General features: G+C 35.7%; 1 protein-coding gene across 10 annotated transcripts in view; it reads right to left on the reverse strand.

Moving 5' to 3' along the window:
- CACNA1D (calcium voltage-gated channel subunit alpha1 D) overlaps nucleotides 1-14,283 on the reverse strand; it is a 205,571-nt gene that overhangs the window by 121,838 nt on the left and 69,450 nt on the right. For all 10 annotated transcript variants that reach the window (XM_068907041.1, XM_068907039.1, XM_068907038.1 and 7 more), the window contains exons 4-7: nucleotides 12,566-12,705; nucleotides 8,528-8,670; nucleotides 6,947-7,099; nucleotides 6,199-6,395 (exon numbers count right to left, since the gene is read on the reverse strand). In XM_068907041.1, the coding sequence (XP_068763142.1) occupies nucleotides 6,199-6,395; nucleotides 6,947-7,099; nucleotides 8,528-8,670; nucleotides 12,566-12,705 (633 nt within the window). The remainder of the gene's footprint in view (nucleotides 1-6,198; nucleotides 6,396-6,946; nucleotides 7,100-8,527; nucleotides 8,671-12,565; nucleotides 12,706-14,283) is intronic.

Consider the following 14,283-nt stretch of genomic DNA (forward strand, 5'->3'; position numbering starts at 1 on the left):
TATTTAAACATTCTGGGGGAAATAACACACTCTCCTGAGTATTTGCAATGATCTATGACAAGGAATTAGTTCCATGCTTTGAATGCAGTATAGGTCAGCAGTCAGCGAGAACCGGGATACTCGATATCTTGTCAAAGCAAATCAGGTTCAATTCATGGGAAAGATATTTTTTCCTTTGAGGTAGTTTACAATCCTCTAAGGTAGGCTCTTTGTGCTAAGCTGCTCATTTCAAAAAATTACATTATAAGATCATCCCTTGTAACGTTAATTCAGACTTTTTAATATGTATAGTCTCTGGTTTGGTATCTTTGTCTGGAGGTCTAACTTTGATCATTCCCTTTCTCTCTGTTTGTAATTTCTAATTTACTGGTAATCGATGTCTTGTCTCTTTACAATCTAAACTTCGTTGATTCTGAGCTTTTTACATTTAAATGACAAAAAAAAAGTAGCTGGTCCAAATCATTATCCAGAAGTTGGTGGTTTTAGCTACATTTTTTCATGAAATTGAATTCAAGTGATTAACACTCAAAATTCAAAAAATCATGTCTGTAAATTCATGGCTCTTAAGTGTGATTTACGCAGTATATTAATATTGTCATCCAAAATTTCTACCACTCTTTCTCCAGCTGGATAGCATGTGTTAAATTTCTGGCTATTTAGTCATCAAAGCCCAGGAGTACTGTGCAGCCAGCACAGCAATGCCTTTGGGGATGAACTGCCTTGTTTCACTCAAGAGACTCCCTTAGATGACCTGTGAGTGGTGCTGAATGACACAAAGAGCATAGTTTAAAGCTATTCTCAGTGCATAAAAGGCAAATAAAGGCAGAAATCAAGATTTCATAAGATTTTTCTAACACATTCCCTCAAAAATAACATTGTTTACTGAACATTTGCAGCTGATATAAACAAGGGCCAAAAGCTGTCCAGCATCCTTTGTCTTCTCTCAGAATACAAGCTGAAATTTATTGCTGGCAAGCATTGTTTGGATTCAACGAGTCTTCCCTTTCTGCAGCTATGAAGTGACTAATATCACTTTATTCAACCTATCTCTAGCTGTTTCCCAATTTTTACTAGATTATTCAATTCAAGGTTTTAGAACCTTAGTGCTTATTAGACCGTTAGTTACATTTTTGGAAAGTTTTTTTGTTTGTTTGTTTTAAAGAGATTCCTGCTCAGTGCTCTGATAACAGTTTTGATAACGCTTCAAGTGGTCCATAGATTTTGTTTACGGGCTGATAGTACCCTTTGTCCGAGCCAGGGGGTCTTCTTGTAAGATATATTTGGAAAATATTTGGTTGTGCTTAAAAGAAAAATCTTGGTTGCTCTTTCAAGTGTATTATACTCCCTTATAATATTTTTTGGTAGGCTGTCCTCTAAGATTCTTAAACACAAAACAATAAAAAGTGACATGATTAACTGACTGTCTGATTTCCTGATTGTCTGATTCACACTCGATAGGGGGAGGGGGAAATCAATAAACTGCTTTTTTATTATTGTATTTTCTTTTCTATGTATAGGTTTTTGTGGAGTTGTAATCATTCTTTCAAATTCTTATCCAGTTAGAAAAAATAAATATATAATGGTTTTCTTCCTTCTGGCTACACACAATAAAGAAACTTGTCTTGTACTACTAGAAAGCTAGTGAGAATACCATAGCTCTTGTTCTTCTTTATGGAAATAAATTAAAATAAATATTGACAAAGTTTTTCTCTCTTAAGATACTTATGTTACCACCAGTAACATTAATGAAATATCTGTTTAGACACTTGCATACTAGAGATATGCAAAAGTGCAATGCAGTCTAAACAGACTGTGTCACAGAAATGATTGCTTTTATTTCAATGTTCTAAGTTGCCACAGGGAGTATATTGGGGCATACAAACGTTTAATTCTGTGGTAATAAATAGAAGTGTATACTTCCCCCCCACCAACAAAAGCAGAGGATTTATGAATGAAGTATTTCTTTGATGATGACGTATGTTACCATCAAGCAGAAATACAGGACATAGCTCTAGAAAGCTGTCATGTTAGAAAAGGATGGATTGCAAAACATCCAGACATCCCTGTTCCTTAAACCTTGTAACAGTTTTAGATATATCTAGATTACTAGACATTTCTGTTAAGGAACTGTATACTTGTAACATGCATCCTTGAAAGAAAATCTTGCTAAAATATCAGTATTTGTATTAATAGGCAAGAACATATAAGACATCATGTACCTCTATCCAAGCCTAAGTACTGCCCAGCCTTCTGTTCTAAAAAATCTCTAGATCAATCTGAATGGTGCTTTGAGCTCATGATGTGAGGGGATCGGTGAGCTGTTAGTACTTGAACTAGTAAAGCAACTTCTGTCCATAAGATTGACTTAGGACAACTCATTAGTGACTAACATAGCTGTGTCATCACTTAATCATCTATGCTGGTGATCTGCCATGCCAAGTAGTTTGACTTTCACAGAGGCACTCCTCTCATTCAAGTTACAGTAGTGTGCACGTAGAAAACTCAAGCTAACTTCACTATAGAGAAAACAAAAAATAATTGAATTTGACAATTCTGGACTTCATGGAGGAATTGGGGATTTTATTGGCAAGCACCATTGTTCTTTACACGTGTTTCTACTTATCAACTGAAAGAGAAAATAAAATACAGTTTACAAAATACATGCTTGCCATTAGTAGACTATAAATCTGGATGGTTTAAAGACACAGAAAGAATTCTGGAGTCAGATTTGTAAAGAAAAAGGGGCATATGCAAATATAGACTCAGATTTTGTAATTTTTGAGTGTTTGCTAATGCAAATTGAAAACGGGGCAAAGAATCTCCCAGCTTTAAAATGCGAGTCAGAGCATTAAAACTCAGGTACATGAAAGCTGTCGCTTTGCCAACAACAAGGACTGCATTGGGTTCCAAAGCTAACAGCATAAGCCTTCGGCTGGAGCTAAAGAGCAAACAGATAAGGGCTCCAACTGGGAGCAAACAAAGTCCTGATATAAATGGAGAAGATGTGCATCCACAAACACATTACACAGCTTGGGAATACATATGCTGCACTGGCTAGTGAGAACAGCAAAGACACCACCACTTAACCTCTTACTGCAAGTCTAGCATTTGGCACTAAAAGTCACATTTTTTGTAGATGAAATATATAATACATGCTAGCCAGTACGTTACACATAAATTAGAGAAGAAGTGGCCAGACACTGACACTCTAGAAACAGTTGGATATATGGGAATCGGAAGCAAATTGGTGAATAGCAGGATGTTTACGTGAGTCACCAGGATCTGAGGGGTGCCAGCAACAGCAGCATCAAGCCCTCAGGCTATGCTAGACATTCATAAGAAAAAAATCCTTTTTGAGGTTTGGAGAATTTTGAAGCAGAATTTTGAATTTACTGTTGTTAACCAGATGATAATAAGCTGTGCTAGAGCATGTTATTGGAAGCTGTCATTTTCAGCTGTCATTCTTGCTAACAGAACTCCACATAACATGATGCAAAATATTGCACATATTTCACCTACTCAGCTGACACCTGCTAGCAAGATAAGACTGTGAACAGTAAAATTAGCTAAGTAGAGTGAACAAATGGAAATTAGAATTTTGTGCAGTTTTTAATATTTGTATTATTTACTTATTTGTTTGTATTTTGTTTAAAACTCATCCAATCTGGGTCTCATCAACTGTTTTCTAAGGGGAAGAAAGAAAAACAAAACATAAAACTCATATACATATAAATAAAAAGGTTTCCTTCACTTCTTCAGACATTTTTACTAAAATCTGGAATGCTCCTAATGTTTTCATGACTAAAACAAAGTCTTTTCCATTTATTAGCTAGCAAAAGCTAAATCTACAAGAGCTTAATCAAGGGATAATACATGTAAAGTGTCATTTCTTCTGTCCAGCCAAGCGACGTCAACTCGACAATTGACAATTCACTGGGTCTACTGAAAGAACCTAGATCCATAACTTAATTACATAAATGTATGTTAAGATAGATTCAACAGTAATCTGAATATCTGATTTTCATCACATTTCACAAAGTCAATACATTTCTTTGCTTCTCTCCCTAATAATCACAGTATCATTGAAAAAGAATGAATACTGACATCTGTGTACCTATAAATGTCTTTGGCTTTGGGAACTCATTACAGAGGAACATATAAAATAATTCAAACGTGCAGTTTTCCAATTTTGAATTTTCTTTTAAGATAGTCTGACCATGACAATTTTCATAGTGCTCTACTTAAACGGGTTTTTTGGTGGTGTTGATGGAGACTTTACTAAGATTTTTAAAACTGCATCTGATCAATTAGCTGATGAATTCTTAGGGAAGAAAGCTTTTTACTACCAAGACATTCAGCTTCACTGTTTCTATAATTTTAAACTTTCCCAAAGCTTTTAGATTAATTTTCTTCGTAAAGATTAAGAGTTGAAGGAATTATCAGGTACCCAAATCTGGGCACACATTTGTCTTGAAGAATTTTTAAATATGTGCATTTTGTCCAGAGAATCATGGCAATCCTTCCCTTTCAGGAGGAATGGAGATTCAACCATTATCATAATAAACGCAAATCATATAAGGCACATACTAAGCCTACAAGCCCCTAGTCTCTTAGAAAATTAGGAAGAGTGAGAGAGAAAAACCCATAGAGGATAAGTCCACACTATCAGAAAAAATAAATTAGTGCATGTGTAGCTCTGTGCTATTGTTAGACTCTTTCAGTATTCAAGATTTGCATGTTTATGGCCAACTTTATATCTCTAACAACAGACAATAGAAGGTAGAGATACATATTTTGTCAATTTTTTGGTCTTTCAAGCCTAAAGGAATGCCAGTTTACCTTTTTTATTATTGTGTAAAAGTAATCTTATCTTACAAGCATCACAGTTCTGGCATCACAGATTTTAATCTGTGACTATACACACTGGTGTACTATTTTTAGCTATAGCATATTTCATCTTTATTTGAAGCAAATGACCACATGAAACGTAACTGCTTGTTCACTGAATAATACTAGATCTTTAACTGCATGCAATACTACACAGAAGATTTGGTATTAAGAAATAGTCCCACTTGGCCACACTGACTTAACTCCATTAAGAAACAACTTGAGATAACTCATCCACTTCTAACAGCTTCCTAATAGCTATCCTTACTATTAAGCAATTTTCTTCTTTTATAAAAAATGTTCCAATATTCAAGCTTTCAGACTTACATTTGCTATAAGGTCCTAACTGCTGCAAAGACTTACTGCTGAGTATTAAGTAGTAGAGAATATTTGCACTGATTTTCAGCAATGACATTAGGGAAGTCAGAAATCCAGAGTTTTGGGGTTCAACTTTTGGTTCTGCCATAGACTTCCTGAATGAACTCGGACAAGTCACTCCAGACAGATAAGTACTTAAAGATTAACATAAGAAGCTATTATTTGACTGGAATGGGGTTAGGCAAAGAAGTGCCTATCTGCATATTTAGGTATACCTTTAAAAATCTGTATGTTCTTTTTCTCCATTTCTCATTTGTAAAATGAGGATGAAACATATCTTTGCTTTCCCATTTTGTGTCCAGCTGTCTATGTTGCAAGACTGTGGAGGTTCCATACCTTAATGCTAAAGTAGCATTTAAAGGTAGGGGCTTATACCAGTAGCAAAAGCCTTTGAATATCTTTTGCTGGTACTATGGAGACAATGTTGGGTTCACAATTCCTGAGAGTTTTGTTGTTTTGTATGTTTAACAAATGTTTTTCAGTCCCCAAGGTAAGCAGTGACAGTTGAGAGCTCACCTGGGTTTAATTTATGTTAACATTGTGAAATATTTTGCAGAAATATCGCAAAAAAAAGAGCTCTTAAGCTTACTCAGAAAAGACATACTTAAGAACTGTAGGCTTGCATGAAAAACGCTAGTCCAAAGGACATAAATATGATATTACATTTATCCAAATGGAATGAGCAAAAAACAAACAAAAAAGCAAAACCAGATACCAAACAAGCAATGAATAAATTTGTTTCTAAAGCCTTTCTAGCCCGAGGAATGCACTAAGATACTGTGACTGGAAGAATAATGCACTTGGGCTTCTTTACTGCAAAACTCACCAGGATTTCTTGCTTATGGTGTTATAAAACATAGCTTATTTCTCATCTGAGCATTGAGGTTTGTTTAAGAACAAAAACAAAGCTCAATGGTTTATGAGGTTACTTACCCAGTATAACACATCAGTCCATCCTTCCATGGTTATACACTGGAACACAGTCAGCATTGCAAATGCAAAATTATCAAAGTTGGTTATGCCTCCATTCGGTCCAACCCATCCACCCTTACATTCAGTGCCATTCATGACACATTGACGTCCATTCCCTGAGAATGCACAAGGTGCTGGGTCTTCTTCAACTAGTATATCTGAAAATTGACATCCCCCGCCCCCCCGCAAAAATAAAAATCAGAATGTGTGAAGAAACATCAGACATGTTGGAAGATAAGTCCAGATATCAACTTCAGAAATGCTGAGAAAGGGTATTCATGTGAGCTTCAGAGCTTTTAGTGTCCCTCACATCCAGGCCCTACAAGCCTAAAATTGTTTAATCAAAACTGAACAAATAAAAGAGTTTAAATAATTGACCAGTAAGAAGAAACATGTTTACAGCTGTAATAATACAATACACCTTTTCAGAATCTCCCCACGCTGTTTGATTTCTTCTCATTGCTCTTTTTTCACTTCATTACACTTCAAATTAACATATTCCTTCCTTTCTCCAAGGAAACAGTTCTAAACCAACCCCTGCATTTAGTCTGTTTCACTATAAGCTTAGCTGATAGAAATCTGCCCATAGCCAAATAAGATCTCTCCCTCATGATGATGTTTCACTCCTTCAAAACTCTCTCAAACCAAACGCTTTCCATTGCATCATCATGACTTGAAAGAGAACAGAATTAAGCCCTTCATGACTTACCTGAATCAATAAGAAAACAAGATTTGTGCATTTTTCCAATAAAAAGTTCCAATCCTATAATAGCATAGATTATGATTACAAACAATACCAAAAGGGCAATATGGAGCAGGGGGACCATGGCTTTTATAATGGAGTTCAAGACAACTTGTAAACCTGAAAGAAAAAAAGATTATATGAAACAGACTTCAATGTCTTGCCTTATATTAATTATGAAATGTTCTGTCACCATAAATTATTAGAGTGCTATTAGAATATTAGGCATGCAGAGTGCCATCAACTTTTAAAAAGTTTCTACTGCCCAGAACCACAAATGTCACTGTAATGTAAAATACTTCACGAAAGTCTAAAGCTTTGTGTTAAAATCTAATTATTTACTCTGTTAAATAAGGCTTACGCAGTAGAAGACAATGCTTGAAACGTGTCAGAAGAATTTGTGTGTGCATTGTTGTTGTTGTTTTTTTAAAGAAAGGGGCTATAGTCAGTTGTGGCTTTAGGTCATTTTGTATGACCTTTAAAAGGTCTATGCTGCAACTATGACTTTGTGACAAGTCCAGAAAATACATACACTGAGCCAATTGCAGAATTGTATCTTTGATCTGGAAAGACAACTAGAATCTTGCTACTTTGGAAAATACATTTCTACTCTAAACAAACTTAGATTTTAGTCATTTATTCCTCACATCATTTTCAGAATTACTTTGTTTTTCTTTTCTGCTTAATTACACATTTAGTCCATTTCTCTTCTTGCTGAAGAAGTACATCCCAGACTAATGAGGTTAACACCGCACCAGTTGGGGGCGGGGGAGGGGGGAATGCCTTCCTGGCATTTCATGAGAACGCTTCCTTCTTCCCTAAAGTTCTTTTGCTAAATATACACTATCACAATCATTTCCATGTAACAGACTGATATAATAAACACAGGGTTAGAGTTCTTCTTTCAAATCTACTGGAAAGAACTGAGTTGTAAGCCATGAAGCTCTTAGTCAGCCCAAATAACCTCAGTAATTACTAATGCATGGAAAGAAAATAGAAAGGAACATTAGAAAATTTGATTGCTTTTTTTTTTTTTTTAATTGCTCTATTTTTCAAGTTTCCTAGTTTATCTGTTAGATCTAGTAAGATAAACAGAAGGCATTCATGTGCACTGGAGGGGGCAGGAAATATGAAACGTGTATTGTGCTTTGGCATACATTTACCAACATGTAAACTATTTTAGGACCACCTACACTTTCAGAGCTCCAAAACTGGAATTAAAAAAAAAAAAATCTGAACTTTATTTTCTGGTGCAGTTGCATTTTAACATGTAATTTACTTTTACATAAAGCCTCTAAAAATGAAGTGCATTTCCTTGTCTGCTTACTGAACTGTGTAAGAAGATCATACACTGAATGAATTCACAATCTCTTGTTTGAGTGGAAATGGGATATCGTTCATCTTGAAACTCACTTTATCTACATAACTACATAACAAAAAAATCAACTTAATATTATCTCATTTATGCTAGTATCTAGAACAAGAAAGTTAAATAATTAAAATCATTACAGTATGAATTTCAAGGGAATTAAATAGAAGAGAGCTTACTGGGCACTCCTGATACAAGCCGGAGAGGTCGCAATACACGAAAGGCTCTTAGGGCTTTGACATCAAAGCCACCAGGTTTGCCACCTGAGTGGCTGCCACCTTCTGTTTCTTTGGTTAATTGTTCCAAAATTACACTAAATAATCTAGAAAATGAGATGAAGGGAAAAGGTCATCACCATGCCTTTACCATGCAATCAACGATATTAGGAAATTACTTGAACCGCAGGTAATTCTTAAAAGTTGTTCAACTGTCAAAATGACATGTATACTTAGGCATTAAATCAGGACAGGAAGAGTTATGAAGTGCAGGAGTTTCTAATCCCTCCAGAGAGTGATGATCACACAGTATCCAATAAATTATTATTCCGCTAGTATACAGTCTCTTCTATTTTTAATATATGAAGCTACTTTGCCATTTCTTTGTTCAAACATTTCAGCTGTAAGGTTTGGAGAATTAGTCCTCTCTTCAGAGCACGAAATAGATAATCACAGGAAACCATCTGTTTTAATTTTTATGAAATATATGAACTCCAAGTGACACCTCAGTTCAATATTCTAAATGCAGTCAGCAAAAACTGAATATATTAAAAATAATTAGAGTCCAACATTTAACAAAGCCAAAAAGATTTCTTTCCTACTCATAACAACTTTGAGGATAAAAATATTCCCAGATGAGTCACTTAATATATTGTATTTCTTGACTGAAGAAATGAGCTAGTCATTCATTAAAACAGTTTGGAAGATGAGAGATTTATTTTTCTTTCCCACTTTCAATAGCAATTCAGAATGATTCAAGCAGTTAAAGCTCAAAATAGTCTTACAGTTTTGGGGTGGGGGGGAAGATCTGTTTTTCAGGTGCATGGCTTTCTAGACTGCAGTTCTGGACCACGCAAACAACAGTAACTAACTCATCCTTTGCAGACAGCCTACATTTCAAAACTTGCAAAACTGAAATTTTAGTGAACGGATTACAAAGTCAATAAAGTTTTGATAATCCTGCCACGGGTTTTTTATTTGTAAAGGACCCCTGAAACGTACAGGTTTTTTGTTTCATCAAGGCAGGTTTTCACAACTCCGGTTATAGAGCATCTAACATGACAGAGTTGCTAGAAATCACGTAACGTTTAATAGCTTGCCCAAGCTAGAATACTGAAGGCTCAGTTAGCCCTCAATCTGTGTCAGTCGATTCCCATCACCGTTCTTTTTCACTCTCCTTCAGAATGAAATGCAATCAAAGGAGGAGCATGACATGACTCTTAGAATGAACATCAATCCATCAACCTACATACTAGCATAGCTGGAGAAATCCAGGCATTTCTTTCCAGGCATTACTTCAGGTTCTGATTCAGCAGCATAATTTAATAGAACCATAATTCTAAGAAATGAGCCATCTCAATGAGTTCAGAGTGACTATTCATGCTCTAAAGGCAGACATGATTAAACAGACTTCTGAGTCAAGTCCTGAGTTAAGGGAAACCACTTTCAGCCTGTCAGTCCATATATCATTCAGAAAATTAAAGGGCTACAGGTATAGGAAAGTGCTATGAAAGCTTTCTCTTTTAGGCTCTTATTCTTTCACTAGAATCAATGAAGGCTATGTGGCAAAGAATGCAGGATCAGGCAAGTAGTAGACTGCCCCGCAAGTAACTCATACTCTGACTGGTTTCAGAGAGAAGTGACAAAGACAAGAAAATACATGGCACGCACAGCTCTGATTTTACGTCTACCCTATGAAGTCAAACACCTTAATTAAAAAAGGAAAAAAAAAAAAAAAAAAAAAAGGAGGCAGGAGGGAGACATTTGTTCTCCTGTACAGTTTACTAAAGCTTAAATTCCCAATTTGACATTGGAAAAAAAGCCTCTGTACCTGCTCCCCTTTTTCCAGTAGATTTTTTTCATATAGTTGAAGATTTATGCAAGTTTCTGCTAAAAAAGCACACAAAGCAAATTTCATCTAACATGCTGAATATAGGACAACATGGCAGCTCTTTTGAAGTTATTAAAATATATAATGAAATTTCACAATGACACTAAGTGGAATAGAACCAGATCCAGAATAGATTCCATATCCACTTTGGGTTATAGATGAAAAAAATCAATTTTTCACTGGGCTTTTCTCTTATAGATTAATTAAATAAATGGACCCATGCTTGCTTGCTTATGTATTTTTCTACTAATTATCTTAAAAGACGACAGTACAGTGCAGGAGCAAGAATACTGCTCACAGAATTCTGTCAGTGCCTTAAGCATCCTATGAAGGGGCCACCTGTCTTCCAGGTAGGCTGATGACAACCTAGAATATAATTCACACTCCAAAACTGCTGTTCTTGAGCTAAGATTTAAATCTTAGTGTGATATTTTGGGTATCTGATGAGATGTAGTCCATTTTTTTTTCTTCTTTTCTATGGATTCAGTGTGAGCATTTGATATAATGAGTGTTGTATGAGTTAATGGAAAATTTTTTAGTTATCATGCATTTAGGACAGAGCCAAAGATAGAGGTCATGTTAATTAGACTGCTCCAGGGTTACTTTAACTCCATGGTCACTTGACAAAAAGGAAGAGGTCTATTCGAGTGACTGCCTAGCAAGAGAAAAGAGCTTTTGTGTATGATATTCTCCACACCTACCCACCAAGCTTCCCCTTCAGGCACACAGTCCAATCTGTTGAGAATGACTTGACCCGATGAAGGACCTAATTACATACAGATTTTAGTCCTGGACCAGAACTGCCTGAATGCCAAGCAACTAACCCACATGCAGTCTTCTTGGTAACTTTTACTATCTCAGAATAAAATATTTATAAATTGAGCACTGACACATTTATAATACTCCACAAAATTTAATAATGCTTTACGATACATTCCTTCAATTTGCATTCCCCCTGTAAAGACCGGGGGAGACCGGTAAAGACCGGTGTTAAAGGCCTGGGCCTTTTCAGTTACAGGCAACCCTTAATACAGTTTGAACTTAAAAATGAAGTTAGAACGGCACATTATTTACCAAAGTTTTCTTGGCAAGCCAGCCACAGCATACAAAGTTGTATGTAGAGAATGTCCTCCATGTACTATGCATCAATAATGTTTTAACTAAATATATTATACAGTACTGGAAATAACTTGTTTCAATATGATCTCTTCCCTATTTAGGGAATTATAATCTATGCTGTAAGATTAATTCCCTTGATAGCTGAAGGTAGGTTGTTCAAGTCAACTAGCACAATAGTTGAACCAAAGTTGCTGACATGAAAAGCCAGATGCTTCACGGATTATAAGCAAGTACACAATACAAGTGCAGCACGTTCCACTCTGCACACTTCCATGACCTGCATAAGGCCTGAGTAGTCCCTCCTCAGAGGAAGGGAACAAAAACTCCAGGGTTTCCTGTACAGCCAAAGGCATGGGGGGAAGGTGAACGACACCACGCACACACACAGTGACCATCCCTAGGCAAGCCAGGATCTTATACATCTGGGGCCTGATGTACAGCACCCCAAAAGATAAATATTGAAGTGTCCAAGTTTCCTCAGATCTCAGGAAGGTCAAGGAAGTACTCAATCACTCTCTTGGTCTCCCCAGACCATTCTCCTCCACCTCAACACAGGCGTGTTCTTCCAGAGGTCTATGTAGAATAAATGAACTCCACACTACCTTCAGTACAAGGATTGGTGAATAAGTGACCCAACACTGCACGGACCTAACCGAATAAACCTTTATTCATATGGAAAGACATAAGGAGTTCATCTGAGAAAACACAGATGGAAAAAAATTTGCAGGATAAAAACTGAAGAAAGTGCATCTTGCCAAATTTTTTAAGCAGAATTCAGAATTCACTGGGAACTTCTGCTATAAAGATGATAGTGCAATATAGCCCACAGCAGGCTATAGCCTTGAAAACTTTTAGGACTTTTTTTTTTTTTTTTTTAAACTCCAAATGAATAAATGTCAAGCTTAGGCCCTTACTCATAACCAAACAGATCTATACCTACCATACTGTGAAGGAGATTTTGAAACCTTTTCATAATGAAGTAGGTTACTTACCCTACTACTACTATTACAAAATCCAATAAATTCCATCCATTTCTTACATATGCATTGGGGTGTAGTAATAATCCATATGCTATAATCTTCAAAAACGTTTCAACTGTAAAAATTATCAGGAAGGCATATTCTACTTTTTCCTGTAAAAGACAAAAAAAAATAATAATAATTTTACACCCCTTTTTTAGTTAGAATTTGCAGTAAGTGAGTAAACTTATTGATCAGGACTAAGAAGATACAGTACCTCATGACAGTTCATTTTGAGTTTTAATTGCACAGCATTTAACGATAGCTGTACCAACAAGGTTATAATTACATGATAATTTTCCTGTTTTCACATTCCTTGAGAAAAAAGACAAATAATCAAGGCTCTGTTTCTGCAAACAGGTAAGCGTATCGGGCCTTTACTTAGGCAAACAGTCCCATCAAGGTTTAAGGCTCTACCTTTGAGCTGGAGTCAGTGTTGTCACATACTAAGCAGCTTCAAAAAACAAACTATTTAGTGGTTCTTCTTTTTTATTTAATTTTACAAATTCTTTCTACTTTTTTGTCCTGACATGTTAAGTTTACTTTGACTTATTTGTCCTTCCACATCACCAGAATTGCTTTAAATAATCCTAATATGGTTGTAGAAATTGTAAGTTAAGTGCATCACCACTTTATATCATCTATTACATTTGCATCAATGACTTTTTTTTTCCCCCCCAAACATTGTTTCTTCATTTTACTAATATTCATTTTAAACAGAGCCATACATGGAAACTTTTCATAACTAGTTGGATAATATATTTTTGGTTTTTTTTCTATACACAAACACTTGAATATGGATAAATTGTAAAAAGCATTGCTAACAAAACAGATCAGTTAATACATTTGTTCTCTTTACCTTCAGAAATCATTGCACTGCTCTGTATAATATTTTGTTATCTGTTGCTATGCAAATATGAGATCCAAGAATACAAGACACAAAGTGAACGAGTCATGATTTTTTATACTTGTTTAGGAACTCGTGGATGTTGTTTACTATTATCAAATACAATGTTAATTATTTGGAATTTAAACTGCTCAGTAAGGATTACAATCTTCTACTATCATATACTCAAATTACACACAAAACTATGTATTTACTATTTATTTGTTACACAGCATTGACACTTTCATATATAACCAAATAAAGAACAAACCTTGACCATTTACAGTTTAACAGAAAAATCCTGTGCATGTCTTAATTTGGGATGCCAGATCTCTTTTTCTCATGAAAAGGCCATCTGGTGTTAGTTGTGTATAGGAATACAATATATTGTTTTATAAATTTGATATTGGTGAATTTAATAAATGGCAGAAGCTTATCAATAAACCATGTACTCCCACTCAGGCCTTTGCCCCCAACATGCGACAAAATGGGATCACTAGAGAACCATGGCTTCTCCGTAGCGCAAAGCAAAGTTTCCTGGATCTCATCTCCTGCTCATCTCAGTCTCGTACACCTGCCTTTTTCCTCTGCTTTAAGCACTGCTCAAACACTGTAGAGGCTTTACCCAAGACAACTTCTCCACAGCTGTTTTACATCTTACATGAGTTCTTCAGGCCCAGTAAAAGTGATGGAATATCCTCCTCCTCACAACCTTAAGAGTCCCCCCCCCCCCCAAATATTCATCTCAAAGTTGTCCTTCCATTTAACTATCAACTTAACAACAAACTGAAACATTTACTGAACA

Source organism: Struthio camelus, chromosome 14 (genome assembly GCF_040807025.1).
Source record: "Struthio camelus isolate bStrCam1 chromosome 14, bStrCam1.hap1, whole genome shotgun sequence".
Taxonomy (NCBI): Eukaryota; Metazoa; Chordata; class Aves; order Struthioniformes; family Struthionidae; genus Struthio; species Struthio camelus.